This window comes from Odontesthes bonariensis, chromosome 10, assembly GCF_027942865.1.
Source record: "Odontesthes bonariensis isolate fOdoBon6 chromosome 10, fOdoBon6.hap1, whole genome shotgun sequence".
Taxonomy (NCBI): domain Eukaryota; kingdom Metazoa; phylum Chordata; class Actinopteri; order Atheriniformes; family Atherinopsidae; genus Odontesthes; species Odontesthes bonariensis.
In genome coordinates, this window is record NC_134515.1 from 1,657,224 (window position 1) to 1,683,902 (window position 26,679).

At 43.2% G+C, this 26,679-nt stretch overlaps 2 protein-coding genes across 5 annotated transcripts in view; one reads left to right on the forward strand and one right to left on the reverse strand.

Moving 5' to 3' along the window:
- ptpn18 (protein tyrosine phosphatase non-receptor type 18) overlaps positions 1-11,932 on the reverse strand; it is a 34,782-nt gene extending 22,850 nt beyond the window's left edge. Inside the window, exons 1-8 of one of the 2 annotated variants that reach the window (XM_075475906.1) lie at positions 11,565-11,932; positions 5,777-5,885; positions 2,445-2,521; positions 2,270-2,365; positions 1,294-1,332; positions 1,014-1,082; positions 834-893; positions 214-356 (exon numbers count right to left, since the gene is read on the reverse strand). In XM_075475906.1, coding sequence (XP_075332021.1) covers positions 214-356; positions 834-893; positions 1,014-1,082; positions 1,294-1,332; positions 2,270-2,365; positions 2,445-2,521; positions 5,777-5,885; positions 11,565-11,636 — 665 coding nt within the window. In that variant the 5' untranslated portion in view covers positions 11,637-11,932. Of the gene's footprint in view, positions 1-213; positions 357-833; positions 897-1,013; positions 1,083-1,293; positions 1,333-2,269; positions 2,366-2,444; positions 2,522-5,776; positions 5,886-11,564 lie in introns of both variants that reach the window. The other variant, XM_075475904.1, reaches the window with a different exon arrangement.
- Positions 11,933-17,421: 5,489 nt separating this feature from the next.
- Positions 17,422-26,679, forward strand: part of gripap1 (GRIP1 associated protein 1) — a 40,007-nt gene continuing 30,749 nt past the window's right edge. For 2 of the 3 annotated variants that reach the window (XM_075475901.1, XM_075475902.1), the window contains exons 1-8: positions 17,422-17,549; positions 20,604-20,670; positions 21,676-21,737; positions 21,824-21,850; positions 21,937-22,044; positions 22,161-22,323; positions 24,978-25,138; positions 25,457-25,496. In XM_075475901.1, the coding sequence (XP_075332016.1) occupies positions 17,502-17,549; positions 20,604-20,670; positions 21,676-21,737; positions 21,824-21,850; positions 21,937-22,044; positions 22,161-22,323; positions 24,978-25,138; positions 25,457-25,496 (676 nt within the window). In that variant the 5' untranslated portion in view covers positions 17,422-17,501. The remainder of the gene's footprint in view (positions 17,550-20,603; positions 20,671-21,675; positions 21,738-21,823; positions 21,851-21,936; positions 22,045-22,160; positions 22,324-24,977; positions 25,139-25,456; positions 25,497-26,679) is intronic. The other variant, XM_075475903.1, reaches the window with a different exon arrangement.

Genomic DNA, 26,679 nt, shown 5'->3' on the forward strand with positions numbered 1-26,679 from the left:
GCCTCCTGCTCAGTGTGTGTGTTAATGTGTGTGTACGTGTGTGAGTGTGCACGTGAAGCTGCCATATGTGAGATCAGTCCTGTTGAATGTTAATGAGCAGCTGACCTGTGATCAGCTCCAACAGGCTGCAGCGATGATGAGGAATTAGCAGCCGTTTAGAGGTGGGAGGGAGTGTGCACGTGTGAGAGTGTGCATGTGTGAGTGTGCACGCACCTGCAGTGTACCAGCAGAGGGGAGGTGTCAGCCCCCTGGCTGGTTCTGGCTCTGTCCAGAAGGTCCAGAACTCCTGAAGTCTCGTAGGGAACATCGTGATCCGGCCAGGAGAGGAACTGGTACTGAGTCAGGGAGCGAGTGTCCTGAGGGGGAGAGGAAGAAGAGGAGGATGTAAATGTACTTTATTTCTACAGCCCTTTACAGACGATCCTTACGGTGTGCCAAAGTGCTTTACAGCAGGTAATAAATAAAGAGAAGAAGAAGTAAAAACAACAAAAGAACAGTGAAAGCAATAAAATAAGATAAAAGTGTCATCGTACTGCTGGGTATTAAAAGCAATCCTAAATAAGTAGGTTTTTAGCCCAGATTTGAAGAGGCCCAGGTCAGAAATAAGACGAGAGGAGGAGGAAGAAGAAGAGGATATAAAAGGCTGTGTTCCAAACCGCATACTTCTCATACTACTCCTACTAACTTTCTGAGTTAGTATGCGAGTTTGAGTGAGCGAGAAGTTCCCGGATGCATACTAGATTCTCAAATGTTGGGTATGCATCATGAGGTTACTACTCATACTCAAACTAGTACTCAAAGTACTATGGTGAAGTACTACAGTGAGCCGGTACCTGCTGGAAGGTGACGCTCATGGTTCTGATCACCATGTCCTCGTTGGGCTGTGTCTCCCCCTGCTGGAGAGAAGCAGCAACAACACGTTGAAGCAAACAGTGGAAACATGGACAGAAAAAACCTAAAAAAAGATAATTTCCAGGTGTTTATCTGAACGATATGAAGCTAAAGGTTCTCACGCTGCTGACTGTGAACGGGCCGAAGGAGGCGGACTGGTGAGCTGCCGCCCAGTAACGCTCACACTTCCTCTGCACGGGAAGCAGAAAGGAGGGACGTTAGAGCTGAAAATGGTAAAACTCACATCCAGAAAACAGAAAGAGGACTTTAAATCTGAATCTAGTTCAACGCTGGACTGAAGAAACTGAAAGATTTCCAGGTTCTGGTGACAGCTCGGCTGGAACAGCAGGATACAGCTGTGCACGTGCAGGGCTCACAGCGACGTCTGTTTTTATGTTTTACCTTTCCCATCTCTATCTCCCTGCAGGCCATGACTATCACCTGAAACACAGAGGCAGATGTTAGTCAGAGCCAGAGGAGGTTTCACTGGGATTTCATCTGCTAACAGAACTGCATCAGTCACGGAAAAGGGACAAAAAACAACACAAACAACACAAAATGAAAGGTTTTATTTGTCTCAAAGTGCCAGATTTCATCTCTTCTTCACGTGTTTTTGATGCAGGAACCACAAACTGAACGTAGGAAAGTGAAAAACTGTCATCAGAGGAAATATCAAGAAGATTTATAATAGATAGATAGATAGATAAATACTTTATTCATCCCAATTTGGGAAATTATTGTGTTGCAGCAGCGTACAGTATAAAAGATATGTAAGCAAATAGAGAATAAACATCAGGGATACAAATCTACAGTATGAAGAGTAGGGTATGTAATAATAATAATAAGAATTTTGGTCACTTATGGAGACCTTATATGGACTTTCTGGAAACTCACAACCTTGAATTGTGATTAATTGTACAAGTTCTGCAATTTGTGCACTGCTGTGACCCTATTGGAACGTAATTTTGTTTGTTTTATTCTATGTTTATCTGTTTATTTATCTTTATTGTAATTTTTTTTTTTATTATTATTGCCAGATGGGGATATAATGTTCATGTTTAAATGTCAATGTTTAAATCAATGAAAAATCCCAATAAAAATATGTTTAAAAAATAGTAATAACAATAATAATAATAATAATAAACATCAGTAAACTGAATAAAAACAATTTGTACATTTAACAATAAAGGTAAAAATAAAATTAACTGACATGTAACTGAAAAAAATTTAAACATTAAAATTTAACTGAAAAAAAATTCAAATTAAACTGAAAAATGTAACTAATATTTATGAGTAAAGCAGAAATATCCTAAATGTCTGCTGGAATAAATATAATTCGGGTTCAGACTAAAGCCTGGACACATGCTGTGCGTCTGACCTTGACGTCAAACTGCCAGATCATCCTCCAGAAGTCGGTGAGGGTGCAGCTGAGCGGCCCCTGGCAGGCGATGTGCTGGCGGTCCCCTGCCGCCCCCTGCAGGACAAACAGGGAAGTTACAGCCAGAACCAGCGTAGGGTCTGTGTTCATGTTTAAAGATGAGAGGCTCCGTCACCCTGATGAAGCTGGCGTTGATGTAGTCAGAGTCTGAGTCCGAGGTCGGCAGAGACAACACCACCCGGGACCGGTCATCTGGAGAAAAGACACAAGGACACCGAGAGGAGAGACGAGGGGCGACATTTTCAATATGAACAGAGACACATTTTAAATATAAACAGAGACACATTTTAAATATAAACAAAGACACATTTTAAATATGAACAGAGACACATTTTAAATATAAACAAAGACACATTTTAAATATGAACAGAGACACATTTTAAATATAAACAAAGACACATTTTAAATATAAACAAAGACACATTTTAAATATGAACAGAGACACATTTTAAATATAAACAAAGACACATTTTAAATATAAACAGAGACACATTTTAAATATGAACAGAGACACATTTTAAATATGACAGAGACACAAAACAGCTGAAAGGTTGGTTTAGAGGAGCAGAAAAGATACTAAATGACCCAAAAAGATAAGGAGGGAGGAGGGGAAGGAAGGAAGGGAGGGAGGGAGGGAGGGAGGGAGGGAGGATGGAAGGAAGGAAGGAAGGAAGGAAGGAAGGGAAGGAGGGAGGATGGAAGGAAGGAAGGAAGGAAGGAAGGAAGGAAGGAAAGAAGGAAGGAAGGAAGGAAGGAAGGAAGGAAGGAAGGAAGGAAGGAAGGAAGGAAGGAAAGGAAGGAGGGAGGATGGAAGGAAGGAAGGAAGGAAGGAAGGAAGGAAGGAAGGAAGGGAGAGAAGGAGGGAGGAAGGAAGGAAGGAAGGAAGGAAGGAAGGAAGGAAGGGAGAGAAGGAGGGAAGAAGGAAGGAAGGAAGGAAGGAAGGAAGGAAGGAAGGAAGGAAGGAGGAGGGGAAGGAAGGAAGGAAGGAAGGAAGGAAGGAAGGAAGGAAGGAAGGAAGGAAGGAGGAGGGGAAGGAAGGAAGGAAGGAAGGAAGGAAGGAAGGAAGGAGGAGGGAAGGAAGGAAGGAAGGAAGGAAGGAAGGAAGGAAGGAAGGAAGGAAGGAAGGAAGGAAGGAAGGAGGAGGGGAAGGAAGAAGGAAGGAAGGAAGGAGGAGGGGAAGGAAGGAAGGAAGGAAGGAAGGAAGGAAGGAAGGAAGGAAGGAAGGAAGGAGGAGGGGAAGGAAGGAAGGAAGGAAGGAAGGAAGGAAGGAAGGAAGGAAGGAGGAGGGGAAGGAAGGAAGGAAGGAAGGAAGGAAGGACGGAAGGAGAAGGAAGGAAGGAAGGAAGGAAGGAGAAGGAAGGAAGGAGGAGGGGAAGGAAGGAAGGAAGGAAGGAAGGAAGGAAGGAAGGAGGAGGGGAAGGAAGGAAGGAAGGAAGGAAGGAGGAGGGGAAGGAAGGAAGGAAGGAAGGAAGGAAGGAAGGAAGGAAGGAAGGAAGGAAGGAGGAGGGGAAGGAAGGAAGGAAGGAAGGAAGGAAGGAAGGAAGGAAGGAGGAGGGGAAGGAAGGAAGGAAGGAAGGAAGGAAGGAAGGAAGGAAGGAAGGAAGGAAGGAAGGAAGGAAGGAAGGAAGGAGGAGGGGAAGGAAGGAAGGGAAAGGAACTAATGAACTGAACATGGGGGCTGAGGCCACATTTACACATAGCCGGGTATTTAGAGAAACGAATACCCCCCCCCCCCCCCCCCCCCCCCCTCCGTTTTCAATAATAACATCGTGCACACAACATCGTTTTCAAAAAACTTGTCATTTACATCAACCCGCATAAATACGCCGTCAGGCGCCATAATAACTCTGCCAAACCTGTGAAGGGAAAGGAATAAAGCCGTGCAAGCCAATCAGAATCCTCAGAGTCGAGGACTTTCCTCATGTGAAGGAGGAGATAACGCGAGCAAATATCACAACAAAACTGAAGGCAATAAGAGGGAAACATAGACAGTCAGTGGATACTGGACGCAGGAGCGGCCACGGAAGGGTGGTGCTCCTCTGTTCTGAACTGTGCCAGCAGGTTTGGGCTGGCAGATGCAATAAGGCCACAAACTTTAACAGCATCCATGATAATCCTGATCAGCAGCCAAACATCTGTAAACATAAGTAGAACTTTAACATCATCCATGATAATCCTGATCAGCAGCCAAACAAACTGTAAACATAAGTAGAACTTTAACATCATCCATGATAATCCTGATCAGCAGCCAAACAAACTGTAAACATAAGGCGCTCGCATGGCCTTAAGCATTTTCTGGCGCATAATGTGACGTTTAGGAACCTAAAGCACCGTTTCTCCCAGCTGACACGGCAACACATAACCGGCGTTATCAGAAATCTCCACTTTGGCCGGAGGTTTTAGAAATAATCGTTTTCTGTGATAAAAACGGGGTTTTGGTGTAAATGAGGCCAAACCGCAGGAAAATATCTGCGTCTTCCTAACGTGTAAACGGGGCCTGAAAGGGAACATGGCAAAGCTAAAACTAAACAAGAACTTATAAACTAAGACATGAAACAACCTAAAACATGATAAAACATCAAACTAAAAACATGGGGAGAACTAAAAGGTAGGAAACAAGGAGAGGAGGAGGGAAGGAGGGAGGAGATAAGGAAGCATCAGGCTCCTACAGGGCAGGATGTAAGGAGGGAGGAGATAAGGAAGCAGCATGCTCCTACAGGGGAAGGATGTAAGGAGGCAGGATGTAAGGAGGGAGGAGATAAGGAAGCAGCATGGTCCTACAGGGGAAGGATGTAAGGAGGGAGGAGATAAGGAGATAAGGAGTGAGGATGTAAGGAAGCATCAGGCTCCTACAGGGCAGGGTGTAAGGAGTGAGGATGTAAGGAGATAAGGAGGTAGGATGTAAGGAAGCATCAGGCTCCTACAGGGCAGGATGTAAGGAGATAAGGAGTAAGGATGTAAGGAAGCATCAGGCTCCTACAGGGCAGGATGTAAGGAGGGAGGATGTAAGGAGATAAGGAGTAAGGATGTAAGGAAGCATCAGGCTCCTACAGGGCAGGATGTAAGGAGTGAGGATGTAAGGAGATAAGGAGGTAGGATGTAAGGAAGCATCAGGCTCCTACAGGGCAGGATGTAAGGAGGGAGGATGTAAGGAGATAAGGAGTAAGGATGTAAGGAAGCATCAGGCTCCTACAGGGCAGGATGTAAGGAGGGAGGATGTAAGGAGATAAGGAGTAAGGATGTAAGGAAGCATCAGGCTCCTACAGGGCAGGATGTAAGGAGGGAGGATGTAAGGAGATAAGGAGTAAGGATGTAAGGAAGCATCAGGCTCCTACAGGGCAGGATGTAAGGAGATAAGGAGTAAGGATGTAAGGAAGCATCAGGCTCCTACAGGGCAGGATGTAAGGAGATAAGGAGTAAGGATGTAAGGAAGCATCAGGCTCCTACAGGGCAGGATGTCCTTGTATCGGTTCTTCTTGATGTTTTGCTTCAGAGCTCCGGCCTCAGTCCTTACACCCAGTTCTCTCTTTAACGTGACCGCCTGTGAACGCACCATCTGACGCACACACACACACACACACACACACACACACACACACACACACACACACACACACACGTATTTATTTACTGGTCTTATTTCCAGTTTGAGGCAATAAAAACAACAATAACTGAATTAATCTTAAAAAGATTCAAAGAAAAAGTGATTTTATTCTGAATCTGAAGATCGATGACAGGATTAAAAACACTAAATAAACGGGTTTCACTCTGTGAGCTAAAAGCTAATTCAGCCGGTTTGAACCAGTTTGTACGCTGGCCATGAAGAAGAAGTTTGGAACACCAACCAAAGTTAGCCACACCGGATCATAAAGCTAACCACACCGGTTCATAAAGCTAACCACACCGGATCATAAAGCTAACCACACCGGATCATAAAGCTAACCACACCGGATCATAAAGCTAACCACACCGGATCATAAAGCTAACCACACCGGATCATAAAGCTAACCACACCGGATCATTAAGCTAACCACACCGGTTCATAAAGCTAACCACACCGGATCATAAAGCTAACCACACCGGATCATAAAGCTAACCACACCGGATCATAAAGCTAACCACACCAGATCATAAAGCTAACCACACCGGATCATTAAGCTAACCACACCGGGTCATAAAGCTAACCACACCGGGTCATAAAGCTAACCACACCGGATCATAAAGCTAACCACACCGGATCATAAAGCTAACCACACCGGGTCATAAAGCTAACCACACCGGATCATAAAGCTAACCACACCGGGTCATAAAGCTAACCACACCGGATCATTAAGCTAACCACACCGGGTCATAAAGCTAACCACACCGGGTCATAAAGCTAACCACACCGGATCATAAAGCTAACCACACCGGATCATTAAGCTAACCACACCGGATCATAAAGCTAACCACACCGGGTCATAAAGCTAACCACACCGGATCATAAAGCTAACCTCACCGGATCATAAAGCTAACCACACCGGATCATAAAGCTAACCACACCGGATCATAAAGCTAACCACACCGGATCATAAAGCTAACCTCACCGGATCATAAAGCTAACCACACCGGATCATAAAGCTAACCACACCGGATCATAAAGCTAACCTCACCGGATCATAAAGCTAACCACACCGGATCATAAAGCTAACCACACCGGATCATAAAGCTAACCACACCGGATCATAAAGCTAACCACACCGGATCATAAAGCTAACCTCACCGGATCATAAAGCTAACCACACCGGATCATAAAGCTAACCACACCGGATCATAAAGCTAACCACACCGGATCATAAAGCTAACCACACCGGATCATAAAGCTAACCTCACCGGGTCATAAAGCTAACCACACCGGATCATAAAGCTAACCACACCGGATCATAAAGCTAACCACACCGGATCATTAAGCTAACCACACCGGGTCATAAAGCTAACCACACCGGGTCATAAAGCTAACCACACCGGATCATAAAGCTAACCACACCGGGTCATAAAGCTAACCACACCGGATCATAAAGCTAACCACACCGGATCATTAAGCTAACCACACCGGATCATAAAGCTAACCACACCGGGTCATAAAGCTAACCACACCGGATCATAAAGCTAACCACACCGGATCATAAAGCTAACCACACCAGGTCATAAAGCTAACCACACCGGATCATAAAGCTAACCACACCGGATCATTAAGCTAACCACACCGGGTCATAAAGCTAACCACACAGGATCATAAAGGTAACCACACCGGATCATAAAGCTAACCACACCGGATCATAAAGCTAACCACACCGGATCATAAAGCTAACCACACCAGATCATAAAGCTAACCACACCGGATCATTAAGCTAACCACACCGGATCATAAAGCTAACCACACCGGATCATAAAGCTAACCACACCGGGTCATAAAGCTAACCACACCGGATCATAAAGCTAACCACACCGGGTCATAAAGCTAACCACACCGGGTCATAAAGCTAACCACACCGGGTCATAAAGCTAACCACACCGGATCATAAAGCTAACCACACCGGATCAAATAAGCTAACCACACCGGGTCATAAAGCTAACCACACAGGATCATAAAGGTAACCACACCGGATCATAAAGCTAACCACACCGGATCATAAAGCTAACCACACCGGATCATAAAGCTAACCACACCAGATCATAAAGCTAACCACACCGGATCATTAAGCTAACCACGCCAGGTCATAAAGCTAACCACACCGGATCATAAAGCTAACCACACCGGATCATAAAGCTAACCACACCGGGTCATAAAGCTAACCACACCGGATCATAAAGCTAACCACACCGGATCATAAAGCTAACCACACCGGATCATTAAGCTAACCACACCGGGTCATAAAGCTAACCACACCGGATCATAAAGCTAACCACACCGGGTCATAAAGCTAACCACACCGGATCATAAAGTTAACCACACCGGGTCATAAAGCTAACCACACCGGATCATAAAGCTAACCACACCGGATCATAAAGCTAACCGGACCGGATCATAAAGTTAACCACACCGGGTCATAAAGCTAACCACACCGGATCATAAAGCTAACCACACCGGATCATAAAGCTAACCACACCGGATCATAAAGCTAACCGGACCGGATCATAAAGCTAACCTCACCGGATCATAAAGCTAACCACACCGGATCATAAAGCTAACCACACCGGATCATAAAGCTAACCACACCGGATCATAAAGCTAACCACACCGGATCATAAAGCTAACCACACCGGATCATAAAGCTAACCGGACAGGATCATAAAGCTAACCACACCGGGTCATAAAGCTAACCACACCGGATCATAAAGCTAACCACACCGGGTCATAAAGCTAACCACACCGGATCATAAAGCTAACCACACCGGGTCATAAAGCTAACCACACCGGATCATAAAGCTAACCACACCGGGTCATAAAGCTAACCACACCGGATCATAAAGCTAACCACACCGGATCATAAAGCTAACCACACCGGATCATAAAGCTAACCACACCGGATCATAAAGCTAACCACACCGGATCATAAAGCTAACCACACCGGATCATAAAGCTAACCACACCGGATCATTAAGCTAACCACACCGGGTCATAAAGCTAACCACACCGGATCATAAAGCTAACCACACCGGATCATAAAGCTAACCACACCGGGTCATAAAGCTAACCACACCGGGTCATAAAGCTAACCACACCAGATCATAAAGCTAACCACACCGGGTCATAAAGTTAACCACACCGGATCATAAAGCTAACCACACCGGATCATAAAGCTAACCACACCGGATCATAAAGCTAACCACACCGGATCATAAAGCTAACCACACCGGGTCATAAAGCTAACCACACCGGATCATAAAGCTAACCACACCGGGTCATAAAGCTAACCACACCGGATCATAAAGCTAACCACACCGGATCATAAAGCTAACCACACCGGATCATAAAGCTAACCACACCGGATCATAAAGTTTTGCACCTGGCTTTATCATATATTCAGATCTAGCTTCTGGAAATATATGCAAATGTGCGCATATTTAATGAGATAATGCCTCATTTGCATAATTAAACATACAAATTTCTAAAACTTGTAATACATTTTTTTTTCATACTTGTATAAGTAATCACCTTTGGTAGTTTCATGGTGATATCTATTATTTTAAAACATTATCCTATTCACCTGTAGCGTCTCGCCTTAAATCCTAAACCAAGCCGGATTAACGTCAGATCATCTCAGCCTCGTCGTGTTTTCTCAACATTTTAATCGTGTTTCATGTCAACAAAAGACATAAATAACTCAAACAGGCTGAATTCTCTGTCTGATTTCTGTTTTTCTGACCATTTTCAAGGCTTTTTTTTTTATCCTGCTGGTAAATAATGTAATTACTGTGAAGTTAACAGCATGTTCAGAGGTTTTTTCCATCATGAGATCAGAGTAAATGTTGATGCAGATGACAAAGAAGCTCAGAGAAAGAGTCATCTTAAACCACCACGCCGGCCTGAAGTCGTTGGACTTAGTTTGTTCGCTCAGCAGGTGGGAACAGAAACTGGCCTCGGTGTCGCTATTTCAGACTTCTGCTTTTGTTTTGGAGGCTGTTTGATCTCGGCCGGTGTTGTGCCGAAAAGTGCATGCCTGCCGAGAAATGCATGCCTGCCGAGAAGTGCATGCCTGCCGAGAAGTGCATGCCTGCCGAGAAATGCATGCCTGCCGAGAAGTGCATCCCCATTCGCGGGAGCACGTAAACCATTTATTACATTTTTCCAATAAAGTTACAGTGATGATTGAGCTGACAATGGTTTTTCATTCGTTCGTCTTTTTTCTTCATCTAGATGAATAACACATGTACAGTACACCTATGATAATCCCACAATTGTACAGTTTAGAGCATCCCTTACACCTATTATTATATTATTGTACAAATATTCCAAAGTAAGGGCCGTGACTATCACTTTTGCAGTGAAGCCAGAAAGCCGGTTGGAGACATTTTCTATGAATATCAGTCTTTACTCAGTGTAGCCCAGGTAAAATAATCCAAACATGAACCTAGAACTATGAAATTTGACTATTTTAATTTAATTTTAGAGACAACTTTGGACTTGTTTAAATTGCTGAAAAAGCAGAGGAACTGAGGAAACCTGCTGCAGGAAGCTTGAAACAGGACAAACTCACACTGAAACACAAAGTAAAACACTCAGACGGGACTATTAACGACCAGAGGAAACCCAAACAGGAAAATAAAACCCGACCACCAAACAGAAACAGAAGACCACGAAGCGTGGCCCGATCTGGGCTGGTGTGGTTACAAATGAGACCGTTTCCTGTAAAACTATTATTAATTCTGTTGCTCGTGAACTAAATGCATAAAGTCAGTTTCAGTTTCACACCGTCAGAACCGTTTCCTTTAACAAACACACACACGTCTGTAAATAGGAACATTAAACCTCCTGCAAACATTCATCTTTGTAGAACTTCTGGTTCCTGTTCCTGAGACTAAAAGGAGCCTAAAAACAGGCTAAAATGAGCCTGAAAGGAGTCTAAAATTAGGCTAAAAGGAGACTAAAAACAGCCTAAATACATCCTGAAAGGAGCCTAAAAACAGCCTAAAAGGAGCCTGAAAGGAGTCTAAAATTAGACTAAAATGAGACCAAAAGGAGACTAAAATGAGACCAAAAGGAGCCCATAGCAGCACCTTGTGGAGCACCAAACTCCCTCTGTGAGATTTACTCATAAAATCGAGCTGCTGACTGATTATATTTGACTCAAACTGGGACATATTGACAGAAAAGTGTCCATATAAACGGGGAAAGGTCTGATGGGAGTCACGTGACCGCGCCGCTGCCCAAACTTTGCATGTCTGCTGCAGATGGAGGCCACAGAGCCGCTCTGTTCCTGGGCTGCAGCTCGTTTGAATAGCAGCTCAGAGGGGAAACCACAGCAAGGTTTTCCAGGAAAGACGGGAAATAAAACGTGGAAGTTTGTGACAGAAACAACAGTGAATCTTATCTTCTGTTTATCCATTAAACGCTGTTTGCTTCCATGTGAAGGTGCTGGATGTTATAATATATATACATATATATATATATGTAATAAAAAAGCCTCTGAACTGAAGAAACTGAGACAGCAGAAGCTACAGGTTTCATCAGTGATGCTCAGAACAAACTCACGTTGAACTCCTGGTCCAGCGTCCCGGGATCCGCAGCCTTCAGGGCGCTCAGCAGGGAGGGCAGCAGCTCCATGTCCACCTGAGCCTCTGAGCCTCTGAGCAAACAGGAATCTCACCGCCTCCACCTCTGCTCGGGAGAGTTTTACTTCTCTCTCTGAGCCGCTTCCTGTGAACCTGACGGCTGGTGAATAATTCACCAGCAGATCAGAGAGCCTCCCTCAGCTGAGAGGAGGAAGTGTGAGGAAACTCTGAGGTAGAGTAACCCGATTACTCCACTTTAATGTGTCGACACGTGTCAGAGGGAGCTCCTTCCTCAAGCTGACGGAGAAAAGTGAATCACAAGCGTTAAACCCGGCCGGGTTCACCTGCCTGAGTCACCCTGAGATGCTCAGAGCTCAGAGCCAAAGTCCAGCTGTGAGGTTTACGCCCTCCAGGCGGCTTCACCTCTGAAAAGCTGTTAGATCAGAAACACGAGTGTTAACCTGAGCAGACAGAAAAGGACTGACGGGTTCAGTCTGAGAGACTCTAAAACAGTCACAAACTAAAAATAAAGAAAGAGACGTGACGCAGTTACATGTGAACGAGCCACAGAGAAGCCCAGCACAGAAAAAAACACCAGAGACTAATAAAGCAGGAAGTAAAATGACCACAGGTGGAAATAAACTGTGCAAACCGATTCAAATGTCGCAAAATTAAATAATAACGACACAAAAAACAATTAAAATGTCGCAAAATTAAATAATAACGACACAAAAAACAATTCAAATGTTGCAAAATTAAATAATAAAGACACAAAAAACAATTCAAATGTTGCAAAATTAAAAAATAAAGACACAAAAAACAATTCAAATGTCGCAAAATTAAAAAATAAAGACACAAAAAACAATTCAAATGTTGCAAAATTAAAAAATAAAGACACAAAAAACAATTCAAATGTTGCAAAATTAAATAATAAAGACACAAAAAACAATTCAAATGTTGAAAAATTAAACTATAAAGACACAAAAAACAATTAAAATGTTGCAAAATTAAAAAATAAAGACACAAAAAACAATTCAAATGTTGCAAAATTAAACCATAAAGACACAAAAAACAATTCAAATGTTGCAAAATTAAACCATAAAGACACAAAAAACAATTAAAATGTTGCAAAATTAAACCATAAAGACACAAAAAACAATTAAAATGTTGAAAAATTAAACTATAAAGACACAAAAAACAATTAAAATGTTGCAAAATTAAAAAATAAAGACACAAAAAACAATTCAAATGTTGCAAAATTAAACCATAAAGACACAAAAAACAATTCAAATGTTGAAAAATTAAACCATAAAGACACAGAAACATAAAGACAGAAGATGCATTTTGCTGTTTGTCAGAGTTTATTTCTCTTCTTTTAGTTTCTGTGTGTCCTGTTTTACTTTGAAGCCACTGAGTTTACTTCCTGTTTCACACCTGCTGCTGATGTGTGTTTCAGTGTAAAATCTGCCCCAGCAGCACTTTCTGCCCCTCTCTGCCTCCTTCACTTGGAGCCCTGGGTCCTTCTCCCCCATTTTTTTTCTTTTTTTCAACTTTATTTATCATTTTTCCATATTGAAAACATTGACATCATTAGTTAAGCATTTCTTACAAAAGTTGTGAACCCCCCCCCCACCCCATCCAGGTGGCTTCACCACAAACACATCCACAAAAACACTCACGTATCAAACGTGCTAACAGAGCACCAAAAGAAGAAAACAAATACACACAAATACAAAAACAGACGTAGACAGAAAAGACTCAAACCAATCCATGTTGATCATTATGGTCATAACACCAACATTCTGGACCTCTGGCATAAGAAGAAAGACTAAAGTCCCAACAGTGAGAATATGGGCATCCAGAAGACTAGCAGTCAAAGAGGAAGAAAGAAAAATAAATACATTAATGAATAAAAACAAGGAGTCAGGCTAAAGGCAGGCTCTTGATATGAGTTATGAACTGTGACCTGTCTGTCATATTTGTCCTCTAAACCGTGTACTGTATACCTCATTTCTTCCAGAGCCAATCCCAACATCTCCTCTCTAATCCCATGAACACAGGCAGGAGGGTTCCTCCCCTTCCAGTTCAATAGTATCAGACGGCGGGCATGCAACGATGCAAAGGCAATCGCATTTCTGTGGAGGCGGGACAACTCCAGCTTGTCACTAGGGATGGGAATGGATGAGATTTTTTACGATTCCAATTCCATTTTACGATTCTGCTTAACGATTCGGTTCTTTGTCGGTTCCCTTATCGATTCTCATTTGGAGAAAAAGGACAACAAACCGGTCGATTAGCATCAACTTTGTTTAGTTTAGAAGTAACACGAGTCGTGACCTCACAAACCCAACAACGGTGAGGTCCACATTGGTCTATCCTGGCCTGGGTAATTGAACTCTTCCTGCTCTGGTGAAAGGAGAAGCTGGAGGTAGAGGTGAACTGGGGGTAGTACCACCAGCCTCTGGCTCTGAGCCAGTCAGGCTCTGTCTCTCATGATTTCATCTAAATGTAATGCCTGAGAAGGCATTCATTTAACCTTAACCGTTACTAACAGCAGCTTTTACAATCAGGCAAATGGTGCTAACATGATAGGCAGTGTTTGTTAGTTAGTTAGTGACCTGCAGTGTTAGCCGAGGACATGCTAACGTTGCTAACGTTGCTAACGTTGCTGGGTTCAGATTCACCAACGTTAATCATTCATTCATAGTTATTGCATGTTGGTAGTATTTCCTCCCTTTGGTGAAATATTCACTTTACAAGTTGCCCTGTTGTCGCCTTTTTTACAAACTTTCGAGCATTTGTACCGCTTGGGCGCCATGTTTACTGTTGGCTGCTGGCTGCGCTGGACTCGCCACGCAACGCTGCGTGGTGACGTCATTCACGCCCACTGGAATCGATAAGGGAATCGTTTGCAAAATCGCCAAAACGATTCCAAGGAATTGAAACACTGGATCCCTACTTGTCACTAACCACACCAAAGATAGCTATCAAAGGGTCAGGCTGCGGTGTTTTGCCAGGTATTGCTTCCCCCATTTTGGTTTAATTGGGTTAATGAATCACACCATAAATACTGCCCCTAACTAACTACTGCCCCCTGCAGGTGGCAGGAGGGACTCTGGACTCGTGTGAAGTGCTTCCTTTAACAAGCCACAACATCCTCTGAAGGAGGACGGTGTGATTATGAGCTTCTAAACTGGTTTAAACTAGTTTTAAGGGCAACTTTTGGCAGTCAATCACTAAAACTTTATACGTCAACAAACCGTTGTTCTCTAAACACAAGCAGGAAGTTGGGTTTAAGGAACATAAATAAGGGAGGAGGGGAAGGCTTAGGTGATGGATGGATGCTGGAATAAGACCTCAAATCAAGATGAGCTGAAGAGGAGACGTCTAGGATGCAGAACAAAATGTAGGAAAAGGAGGAGGAAGTTTAAACCGTTTCTTCCCTCGATCATCAGGGGAAATGTGAGATCCCTGCTGGATAAAATGGACGAGTTTGGAGCCCTGATGAAAAGGAGCCTAAAAACAGCCTAAATAGAGTCTAAAATTAGGCTAAAAGGAGACTAAAATTAGGCTAAAATTAGGCTAAAATTAGGCTAAAAGGAGTCTAAAACTAGGCTAAAAGGAGACTAAAATTAGGCTAAAATTAGGCTTAAAGGAGTCTAAAAGGAGCCTGAAATTTGACTAAAAGGAGCCTATAGCAGCACCTTGTGGAGCACCAAACTCCTTCTGTGAGATTTACTCATAAAATCGATAGCTTTAAGACTATCCGGGCAGACAGAGACTGCAGACAGAGCGCTAACAGGAAAGGAGGAGGATCACAGAGCTGGTTACCAACAGATGCTGTAATCCTGGACCTGGCTTTGTCAGCTGGTTTATATTTTATCCTGTTATCTGTAACAGCAGCTGATCTTTGATGATGATTAATGCTGCAGGGATATAATTTATTTACCTTCAGGGGTGAATAAAGTTTCATTGAAGTGAACTGATTCACTTGGTTAAAAACATCACGGAAACTAAAGCTCCCACCGGGAGGCTCTGGTTCAGGGGTGGAGCAGTGATTTTAAATGTGGGGGTGTTACATGAGCGCCACATCAAGCCCATAGACACCACGCTGAAGTTGGCATCCGATTCTCGAATGAAATGAATGGGCATAAAGGGCCATTTCACTGCATTTTGATCGCCCTAAACTTGGTCCTGTATGGAAACTACAATAGTTAGACTGCTCAAATCTGGATGGAATTATTCTAAAGAGGCTATAGATTCATTAAAACCTTCTTTGGGATTTGTGAAACCCTTTTCTGATTTGTGAAAATGCAGAACAGGGCCATTTTACTGCATTTTTTTGTATTCTCATCACCCTAAACGGGGTCATGTATGGAAACTACAATAGTTCCAACTACAATTGCTCAAATCTGGATGGAATTATTCTAAAAAGGGTACAGAGTCTTTAAAACACATTGTACGTTGGTGCATTACCAGGGTGGGCAAATGGGTTTACCTTTGGAAAATGTGGGGGGGGGGGTGAAATCATCTTGCTGTAAAAGTGGGGGTGTCGAAACACCCCCATCCCCCACAGGTGCAACACCCATGGCCCTGAACCAGAGGCTCCCTGCTCCGGCCCTTAAGGGCCCCGTCCACCTGTGCAGGTATGCTCAGGGAAAATACTGAGCCTGAAAATCAGAGGGAAGAACACACAGTAAACACGCAGTAATGCAGTGGAATGGGCTCCGGATTAGAGTTAATGGGGACAGAACAGAACGATCTGCACACCAGAGGGAGGATTCGATCAGTTCCTGAGCTCCAGGAGCTTTTTGTGCTGCTCATTCTGTTATTTTCCCAAAGACGCCGAACCACACAAACCCTCCAATACGTCTCCACTTGTTTGTCACTTGGATTGAATGAGTGTAATGTGAATTAATGAGCACTGGAGGGTTTCTGCCTGCTGGACCAGTTAACATCGACACATCTCTGGGAGGACAGCCACACTTTTACATTCCTGAAGCCTGTTTATGTAACTATCAGCCTGTCCGACTGGTTAGTTTATCTGTGGAAACAGCGTGAGTCAGCAGGCAGGTGAGCGCCGCATCACACCAAGCAGTGAACGCACTACCTGTGTTTCATTTTTATTTTAATACAACTTTATTTGGCTTTACAAGATACAAAAACAGTGCAAAAACATGACAAGTATCATTAATAATAAATGAAGAACAAATAAGCATACCAAAATAAATACATACACAAGTAGTTTAAATAATAAATGAAGAGAGAGAGAGAGAGAGAGAGAGAGAGAGAGAGAGAATATACCAGGGGACATGAACAATGAGGATTACACTGAGTTAAAGATTTCAAAGTGGGAGACTAGATTTATAGTTTTGATAGCTTTCTTGTTATTAGAGGAGGAAATTGACTTGAAATACATCTGGAGTTCTATCATGAAAGCACAAAAATTGGGTTTCACTTTGGCGAATTTACATTTGTGGATGTAATACATGATATTTTGCAGAAGGAGCTCAAAATCACCGCATATGTTATCGAAAATAAATCTACAGATATCTCGCCACAGCTTTACGGGTATATTCACATTTCCAAAACAGATGAATAACAGATGAATAACAGATGAATAACAGATGAATAACAGATGAATGACAGATGAATAACAGATGAATAATGGTCTCAGTGTGAGTGTCACAAAAGGCACACTTCAGATCAAGATCAACAAAATTGAATTTGATAAAGAATGATTTAACCGGGTAACATCTATGAATAATTTTGAATGACACTTCTTTACTACCTGTGTTTCAGGCTGTGGACGGTTCTGGGAAAGCGCGTCAGAGTGACACCTCTGTCCGTCCGTCGCCTCTCTGCAGCTCTCCGCCTCCCCGTTAGCTCAGCCTGCTAGCTGGCAGCCCGGGTAAACATGGCCATGTCGCAGGCTCTGTCCGAGGAGGAGTTCCATCGGATGCAGGTGAGTTAACAACCGGCAGCCACTCTCTCAGTCCCGCGGGCTCACACGCAGGTAGCTGTCAGTGTGGTGGGAAAAACACCTGTGCTGTGGCCAGGTGCAGCAGCGCTGTGTTAGCCGCTAGCCCACCGAGCTAACCCGTTAGCCGCTCCGGGATGGGGACAGTTAACGGGAGTCCGGCGTTAGCTCGGCCGCTTTTGTGTGGAAGCAGCGGCTGGTGGTGTTGGTTTTTGAGGCTGTCAGTGAGTGAAGAGCCGGTGTTGAACCTCACCACCTCTGTGGGGGACGAACCAACGGCTCTCATTAAGTGTTGGGGGTGCTAGCTCGGTAGCATCTCTGCTGCTAACGGTTCCTCTGACAGTTGGCTAGCATCTCTGCTGCTAACTGTTCCTCTGACAGTTGGCTAGCATGTGATGCTGCTAACTGTTCCTCTGACAGTTTGTTAGCACGTTAGCTTTTCACGGGATCACCCTGATGGGAGTCACGGGGTCTCCGTGAGGCAGCTCGCGGTGTTTTTGTTCATGTGAGGCGGTCACGGAGCGGGCATGAATAATGAATATGCAGGGTAGCTGTTAGCATGATAGCTGCGGCTAGCCCCGGTGTTGACATGTAACGGGGACCAGTTTGTTCACAACACCGGGTCAGACTGCGGCAGGATCCGCATCAGACGGAAGGAGGAAACATCCTGGAGCTCCAGGACTTCCGTGTGTGGATGTTATACACAGACTTCAGTCTTTATTGGACCGAACTTCATTAGTGTTAGCAGCTAATTAAGCTAATGTCTCTGCAGACACCTGATCCTCCTGGCTGCTGAAGTCACCTCATTTATCTTTAACTAGAGACTAGAATCAGGAAACAGGTTCAATAAGAAGAAAAAATCACTTTCCTGACATGATCGATCAGCTGTTTGAGCTCCACAGACTGAACATGAAACCAGTCTACTCCTTCATTATGTGTTATTTCAAAACATAAATTAAAAATGTTTATTTCATCACATTTTTATTTGTACGTTTCGTCCAAATTGACCAAAATGAATTCCCCTATTTAAATCTCTAAATGCCGTTTTCTCAAAATCAGGTTTTTGTATTTTTCCAGTATCAGTATCTCAGCCTATGGAGCACCTACTAACACCAAACTTTCCAGTTATACACTTAGCAGTATTCTGAAGATATATACGGAAGGATTTGTTGATAAATCATTCCTGGCCTGATTTATGTGACATTATAATAAAAAAATATGGCGAAAATTGATGTTTTTTAGGCTATGGGCAGCATATTTTGATTTCCTAGGAAATGAAAGCAGATATCCTGAAATCCCTCTGTAATATTCTTTTCATTTTGTGTGTAAACAAAATGAACAAAGAATTTTGCACCTGGCTTTATCATATGTTCAGATAAGGTTTCATCACCCCGGTCCCTCCACCCCAGGATTACACTTTTTTTTTTTGGTCAGTTGGACCAACAGTTTTCTTGTTTTCTCAGTTTTCTTTTACATAATAAAGGTTTATTATTGCTATTATATAAATGTGAAGTAATTACTTCTGAATTAATTATATTGAAAGGGAAAAAAACAGTGAACTTTTTTCTGCTGTTTAAATGTTTTTATAATTCACGGGTCAAAAATGACCCATAAGACAATCTTTGTACCCTAGTGGTGTACAGCCCACATGGAGACATAAACAAAAATAAAGTGTGACTTTTTCTAATGATGGGGTCCCTTTAGGAAAAGTCAGAACATTTCAAGTTGGAAAAAGAGAGTTTACGGTGTTTTTTCTACAGCTAAACATGGTGGTGGCTCACTTTGGACCTGCAGGACAACAGGAGGGTTAAAGGGACAGTTCGCCTCTTCTGACATGAAGCTGTGTAACATCCCATATCAGCAACATCATTTCTGAACATCTTCTTACCCCCTGCTGCGTCCTGTGAGCAGAGTTCCAGCCTCGTTTTGGTGTTGATGAAGGTAGTCCGGCTAGTTGGCTGCGGTTTAAAAAATAAAGCGCTTTGCTTCTCAAAACAATATGCGTTCAACAGAGTAATACATTTGCATCACAAAATGGTTCTCCAGGAAAAAGTCAGAGCTCACAATCTCTTGGCCCTATTTTCTCTCCCTTCGTATCACTGCATGCTGCCGACAGCCGAAAAACGTGAAAAAGATCCGACTGAAAGACATTTTACTGAGTTTTATGTGGATAAAATGACAGAAAAATCCTGAAAAGCGATTAATTCAACACTGGCTCTTCACTCACTGACAGCCTCAAACCAACACCCACCAGCGGCCGAGCTGACGCCGGACTCCCGTTAACTGTCCCCATCCCGGAGCGGCTAACGGCTCCGATTTAAGGCCCTGAAAGTGAAGGAAATCCCTGAACTTCTGTGGTTTTCTTCACATCAGCGGGCAGAAGCCTGAAAACGGCTGTTAAACTTAGTTATTCCAGGTGGAATAAACAGTAATAAAGCAAAGTTAAAAGAATAAAAAGGTCCTGGAAAGGTTTGGAAAGGTTTGGAAACTTCCTGCCGTTGCTTCGGTGTTGAAATGTTCCTGTTTGACCTGGCGCCACGTTGGGAAACTGGCGTCCTGGTTTCAACACGTTTGTAGCGTGTTTGCCGGCTCGTGTTGGCTAACGTCAGTTTATATTCATATTTTCTGTATTTTATTCAGTGTTTATTCCTGTTTTTCATTTGTTTCTGTTCTTTAAACCCAGTAAAGTCGGTCAGAGAAGACTCTGGAAATCATTATCTGGACTGTTTCTGTAAAATAAAGGAAACTTTTCTCTCTTATTTCTGTATGAAAGATGAAAAATACTTTAAATGTGACTGAAATATGTCGAACTTTTGATCTGGTTGTTGACGGACTGTTCCTTTAGTCACGTTTCCTCCAATCAGCAGCGACTGTGAACCAGCTGCTGGGATTAAAGGAACAGTACACGTGTTTACAGCTGCTCTGGAAACATTGAATTGGATTGAACTGGAATTTAAACGTCAGTTTTTCTGTCGGGCGCCATGAGGTCACTGCGTGATGATGAGGTTTGCATCATCATCCTGGTGTTTGTGTTTTCAGGCTCAGCTGCTGGAGCTGCGGACCCAGAACTACCAGCTGTCCGATGACCTCAGGAAGAACTCTGCAGGTAACCTGTCCAACTGGAGTAAAAGTAAAAAGTATTCATCCAAATAATTACTTGAGTAAGAGTAAAAAAGGTGAAAAAAACTCCTCGAGTACTGAGTAACTGTTGAGTAACGTCTGATTTATTTGTTAACACAAGCATTCAATCAGACAGACAAAAATACTAAATAATCATCTTTAGGCAAATTAGAGTTCATCCAATTGATAAAATAAATTAAAATTAATTAATTTATTACAAAATAACTTAAATTTAAATAATCCAGGTAAACTCAAGAACTTCAATAAAAAATAAAAGAGACGTAGGAAATGTTTAAAACATATGTAACCCATATGTAACCTAAAAAACAAACATTCACCTATCCATGGGGGAAAAACGAGTTTAGGAAACTTAGCGCTACATGTTTCCTCAAGTTAGATGTTGAGTTTCTGCTGAAATGTGCGTTTGTTTTGGTTGACACAGAAGACACATAATGTAGCTGCTGTTTCTCACTCTTTGTAAGGTAAACATGCTTTCAGTATGAGGCCTCGTCTGCGTCTTCATTTCCCACCGTTGGTTCTGACATTTTTCATCTGTTTCTTTGTTTGTTTGCTACGACTGCTAATGCTAAAGCTAACCCGTCCCGCCGCTGAGATCGAGTACGGTCACGTGACCAGACCGCACGGCTGCGTCTGATTGGTGGAACACAGTCAGGTGGTAGAGCCTTTGGCGGAAGTCTCTCTCTCTGTCAGAATAAAACATTAAAATGAGGCGTACGCGGGGGGATAAAAATAATGAGGCGTAGAATACCAAAGAGGTAAGAAGAAAAGTAACCAGCTCATTGTAGCCTAATGTAGCGGAGTAAGAGGACAGTTTCTGCTGCACACATCTACTCAAGGAAAAGTAAAAAGTATAGAGATTTAAAACTACTCCTAAAAGTATAATGTTTACCAAAACTTACTCAAGTAAATGTAACTCGTTGCTACCCACCCTACCCTTGTTCAGCAGAAACTAACTGCCGCTGTGTTTCAGAGCTGAACGCCGTCCGCCTGAAGAATGCGTCTCTGGAGAGAGACTTCATCAAAGCACAGAAGGTCAGAGTCAGATTTCTCCGTCCGAGTGAGGCAGATGTTTCTCAGCAGATTTTGGTCTGAAATGATTTCTGTTTGTTTCTCTTCAGGCTTTGAACAGGAGCAAGAAGGCTCAGGTGAGTGTTTTTCTGCCCTCTGGTGGCTTCATGCTCGTTCTGACCGGTGTTGGTTGGTGTCACAGACGGGTGGTGTCTGTCTGCAGGAGGTGGAGGCGCTGCTGAGCGAGAACGAGATGCTGCAGGGGAAGCTGCACAGCCAGGAGGAAGACTTCCGTCTGCAGAACAGCACGCTGATGACCGAGCTGTCCAAGGTACGGGGTGGCGCCGGGGGGGAGCGCCCGGGTGGAGTGACCGAGGTGGAGCGCCCGCCCAGGGGGGAGCGCCCGGGGTGATGAAACCTTTTCCTAACTTCTTTGCTGTTTTCCAGCTGTGCACGCAGATCGAACAGCTGGAGCAGGAGAACCAGGGCCTGAAGGAGGGAGGAGGAGCCTCTGCCACCGCCCCCCCGGCTAACCCCGCCTCCAGCCCTGTGGATGGAGAGCTGCTCCGCCTCCAGGCTGAAAACTCCGCCCTGCAGAAGAACATGAAAGGTGGGCTTAAACTTCGTTTCGTATCGCATCGCATCGAATCACATTGTATCACATTGAATCGAATCGTATCGTATCGTATCGTATTGTATCGAATCGTATGGAATTGTATCGAATGGAATTGTATCGTATGAAATTGTATCGAATTGAATCGTATCGAATTGTATCAAATCGTATCGAATCGCATCGAATTGTATCAAATCGAATCGTATTGAATTGTATCAAATCGTATCAAATCGAATTGTATCGAATTGAATCGCATCGTATCGAATTGAATCGCATCGTATCGAATTGAATCGCATCGAATTGTATCAAATCGAATTGAATCGTATTGAATTGTATCGAATTGTATCAAATCGAATTGTATCGAATTGAATCGCATCAAATTGTATCAAATCGAATTGAATCGTATCGTATCGAATTGTATCAAATCGAATTGAATCTTATCGAATTGTATCAAATCGTATCGATATGTATCGTATCGGTATCGAATCGCATCGTATCGAATTGTATCAAATCGTATGGAATCGTAGCGCATCGTATGGAATTGTATCGTATCGATATTGCATCGTATGGAATTGTATCGAATTGTATCAAATCGTATCGTATCGATATTGTATCGAGTCGCATCGTATGAAATCGTATCGAATCGCATGGTATCGAATTGTATCAAATCGTATCGAGTCGTAGCGCATCGTATGGAATCGTATCGAGTCGTAGCGCATCGTATGGAATCGTATCGAATTGTATCAAATCGTATCGTATCGATATTGTATCAAATCGATATTGTATCGAATCGATATTGTATCGAATTGATATTGTATCAAATCGATATTGTATCGAATTGATATTGTATCGAATCGCATCGTATGAAATCGTATCGCATCGTATAGTATCGGATCGAATCGCATCGTATTCGTTGGCTGAATATCGTGTAACGTATCGTATCGTAAGATTAGTTTATCGCTACAGCCCTATGCGACACACCCGGCGAGTTATCGGGTCATCTTGGGACGGGGGCGGTCGCGGCAGATTGTGGCGCCCAAACGGCGCTCAGCACAGGTGGAACTAAAGCTGAGTAACCAGATTAACTTTTCTATTTAACGCGGTCTGGTCGTGTGGGTTGTCCCTCTGGGTTGCCGTAGCGATGATGCTGAGCTGCTGTCAGACCGACCCTGGATCAGCTGCTCCCATCGGTCTGACTGATCAGACTGACTGGGTTATTGATCACTGTTGGTATCGCTGAGGGTTATTGATCACTGTTGGTATCGCTGAGGGTTATTGATCACTGTTGGTATCGCTGAGGGTTATTGATCGCTGTTCGTATCGCTGAGGGTTATTGATCGCTGTTCGTATCGCTGAGGGTTATTGATCACTGTTCGTATCGCTGAGGGTTATTGATCGCTGTTCGTATCGCTGAGGGTTATTGATCATCACTGTTCGTATCGCTGAGGGTTATTGATCACTGTTGGTATCGCTGAGGGTTATTGATCACTTTTTGTATCGCTGAGGGTTATTGATCACTGTTGGTATCGCTGAGGGTTATTGATCACTGTTCGTATCGCTGAGGGTTATTGATCACTGTTCGTATCGCTGAGGGTTATTGATCGCTGTTCGTATCGCTGAGGGTTATTGATCGCTGTTCGTATCGCTGAGGGTTATTGATCACTGTTCGTATCGCTGAGGGTTATTGATCATCACTGTTGGTATCGCTGAGGGTTATTGATCACTCTTTGTATCGCTGAGGGTTATTGATCACTGTTGGTATCGCTGAGGGTTATTGATCACTGTTTGTATCGCTGAGGGTTATTGATCACTGTTGGTATCGCTGAGGGTTATTGATCGCTGTTCGTATCGCTGAGGGTTATTGATCACTGTTGGTATCGCTGAGGGTTATTGATCGCTGTTCGTATCGCTGAGGGTTATTGATCGCTGTTCGTATCGCTGAGGGTTATTGATCACTGTTCGTATCGCTGAGGGTTATTGATCGCTGTTCGTATCGCTGAGGGTTATTGATCATCACTGTTCGTATCGCTGAGGGTTATTGATCGCTGTTCGTATCGCTGAGGGTTATTGATCGCTGTTTGTATCGCTGAGGGTTATTGATCGCTGTTTGTATCGCTGAGGGTTATTGATCGCTGTTCGTATCGCTGAGGGTTATTGATCGCTGTTTGTATCGCTGAGGGTTATTGATCACTTTTTGTATCGCTGAGGGTTATTGATCACTGTTGGTATCGCTGAGGGTTATTGATCACTGTTCGTATCGCTGAGGGTTATTGATCACTGTTCGTATCGCTGAGGGTTATTGATCACTCTTTGTATCGCTGAGGGTTATTGATCACTGTTCGTATCGCTGAGGGTTATTGATCACTGTTCGTATCGCTGAGGGTTATTGATCACTGTTCGTATCGCTGAGGGTTATTGATCACTGTTGGTATCGCTGAGGGTTATTGATCACTGTTGGTATCGCTGAGGGTTATTGATCACTGTTTGTATCGCTGAGGGTTATTGATCACTGTTTGTATCGCTGAGGGTTATTGATCACTGTTCGTATCACTGAGGGTTATTGATCACTGTTCGTATCGCTGAGGGCTATTGATCACTGTTTATCCCGGTTTACCTGAGTGTCAGGTGTGATGGATTCTCCTCTGCCGCAGCCCTCCAGGAGCGCTTTGACAAAGAACTGCAGAAGCAAGCGCTCGCCCAGCGCAACCAGGGCGACGCCACGGAGACCGACGGGACAGCCGGCGCCAACGGAGTCTCTGATGTCACAGGGGGCGACAAGGAGGCGGAGGGAGCCAATGAGAACACAGAACAGGTGATTAAAGCACAGGATACCTGCAGCTTCTGTATTTGTTGGTTGTTTTTGGGGGTTTTTACTGCCAGAAAATATCTTTTTTTATGTTTTAAAACCACAAATATATGAGAATTAATATATATATATATATATATATATATATATATATATATATATATATATATATATATATATATATTTGTAACTTATTTAAGCAGGTGAAGACGGAAACAAATGGGAAGTTTGCAGCTTTAATTTGATTTATATGCAAACATCTGATCGAATAGTTGTGGTTTGACCATTTTTGAAGTTTCGTCGGTTCTTTTTGTGTGTTTGCAGACGCAGAATCAGCTCCAACACACAGAGAAACAGTTACACGGTGAGTTCAGTTTGTTCTTTCTGCTGTTTTTCAGACAGAAATGAAGGAATAACAGGAGCGCCACCAGATTAAAACTCATCTTCAGTCTGTTAGAGCAACAGGATCCACGGTTTAAATGGGACATAAACTCCTCTCAGGATGTTTGAAATGTCCCTTTTCTTCATGTTGAAGCTCTCTGATCAGTCCGAGCTTCACTTTCAGTGTCCCACAGGCAGCTTTCTGATCCACTGATCAGTGATCTGTGGATCAATAATCAGACTCAGAGCAGAAGCTGCGGCTCAAACTCTGTTTTTATCTGGTTCATTCAGCTCATACGCTGAGAAAAACACTCTGATGCAGCTGATTTATCGGAGGTGAAACCAAGGAGGAGGAAAGCTATTCATCAATGTTCATTTAACGCCATCTGTTGGTCATCATCAAAAATCATCAAATTAATTAGAATTTATTAAAAATATTTTTAAAATATCCCTGAAATTCTTCGCAAAAGATAGTTATATGTTTATTTGTAATTCAGGTAAATCTTTTTGTTTTTGTTTTTCATTTATTTATAGTTCCTTTAGTAAAATGTCCACATTGCGCAGCAGTTCTTTGGCGCTCCTGTTACTCTGTATTTCCCTTTTAGAGGAGAAACTTCTGTTCTTTCATGTGACGCTCAGCTCATATCAGCTGTAAAATAATCAGATTTTTACATTTTACTGCTGATGTTGAGCCTCTCATGCAGAGAAACTGGATTCTCCTCCATCAGAGTCGTCTTTGTTGAACACAAAGGCTGTGTTCGAAACCGCATACTACATACTGCATACTACATACTAAATACTTCCATACTGCATACTCATCGATCATACAGTATGCAGAGCGTTTACCCACAATGCATCTCGCTCCTGCCCGAGCTGAAATCAGCCGGCCTGAAGCTGATTTCCCTTAAGCTCTAAACTCTGTAAACTTTAGCAACATTTGAAACATTTTCAGGTGAGAAAGTAGTCGTTTAGATCCCCAACGTGTTGAAAACCTGACAAAATACCGGCTGTTTACCATTTTGTTCCCACGAATTCGGTGCTACTAAAGCTAGCCGCAGTGAGCAACGCACTTCCGGTTATTTTCACAAAATAAAATACCCGTTGCCTTTTATCATAGGGAAAGCCATTACCATACAATTGGTGCTTTTGTTTTGAAAACAGGAAGT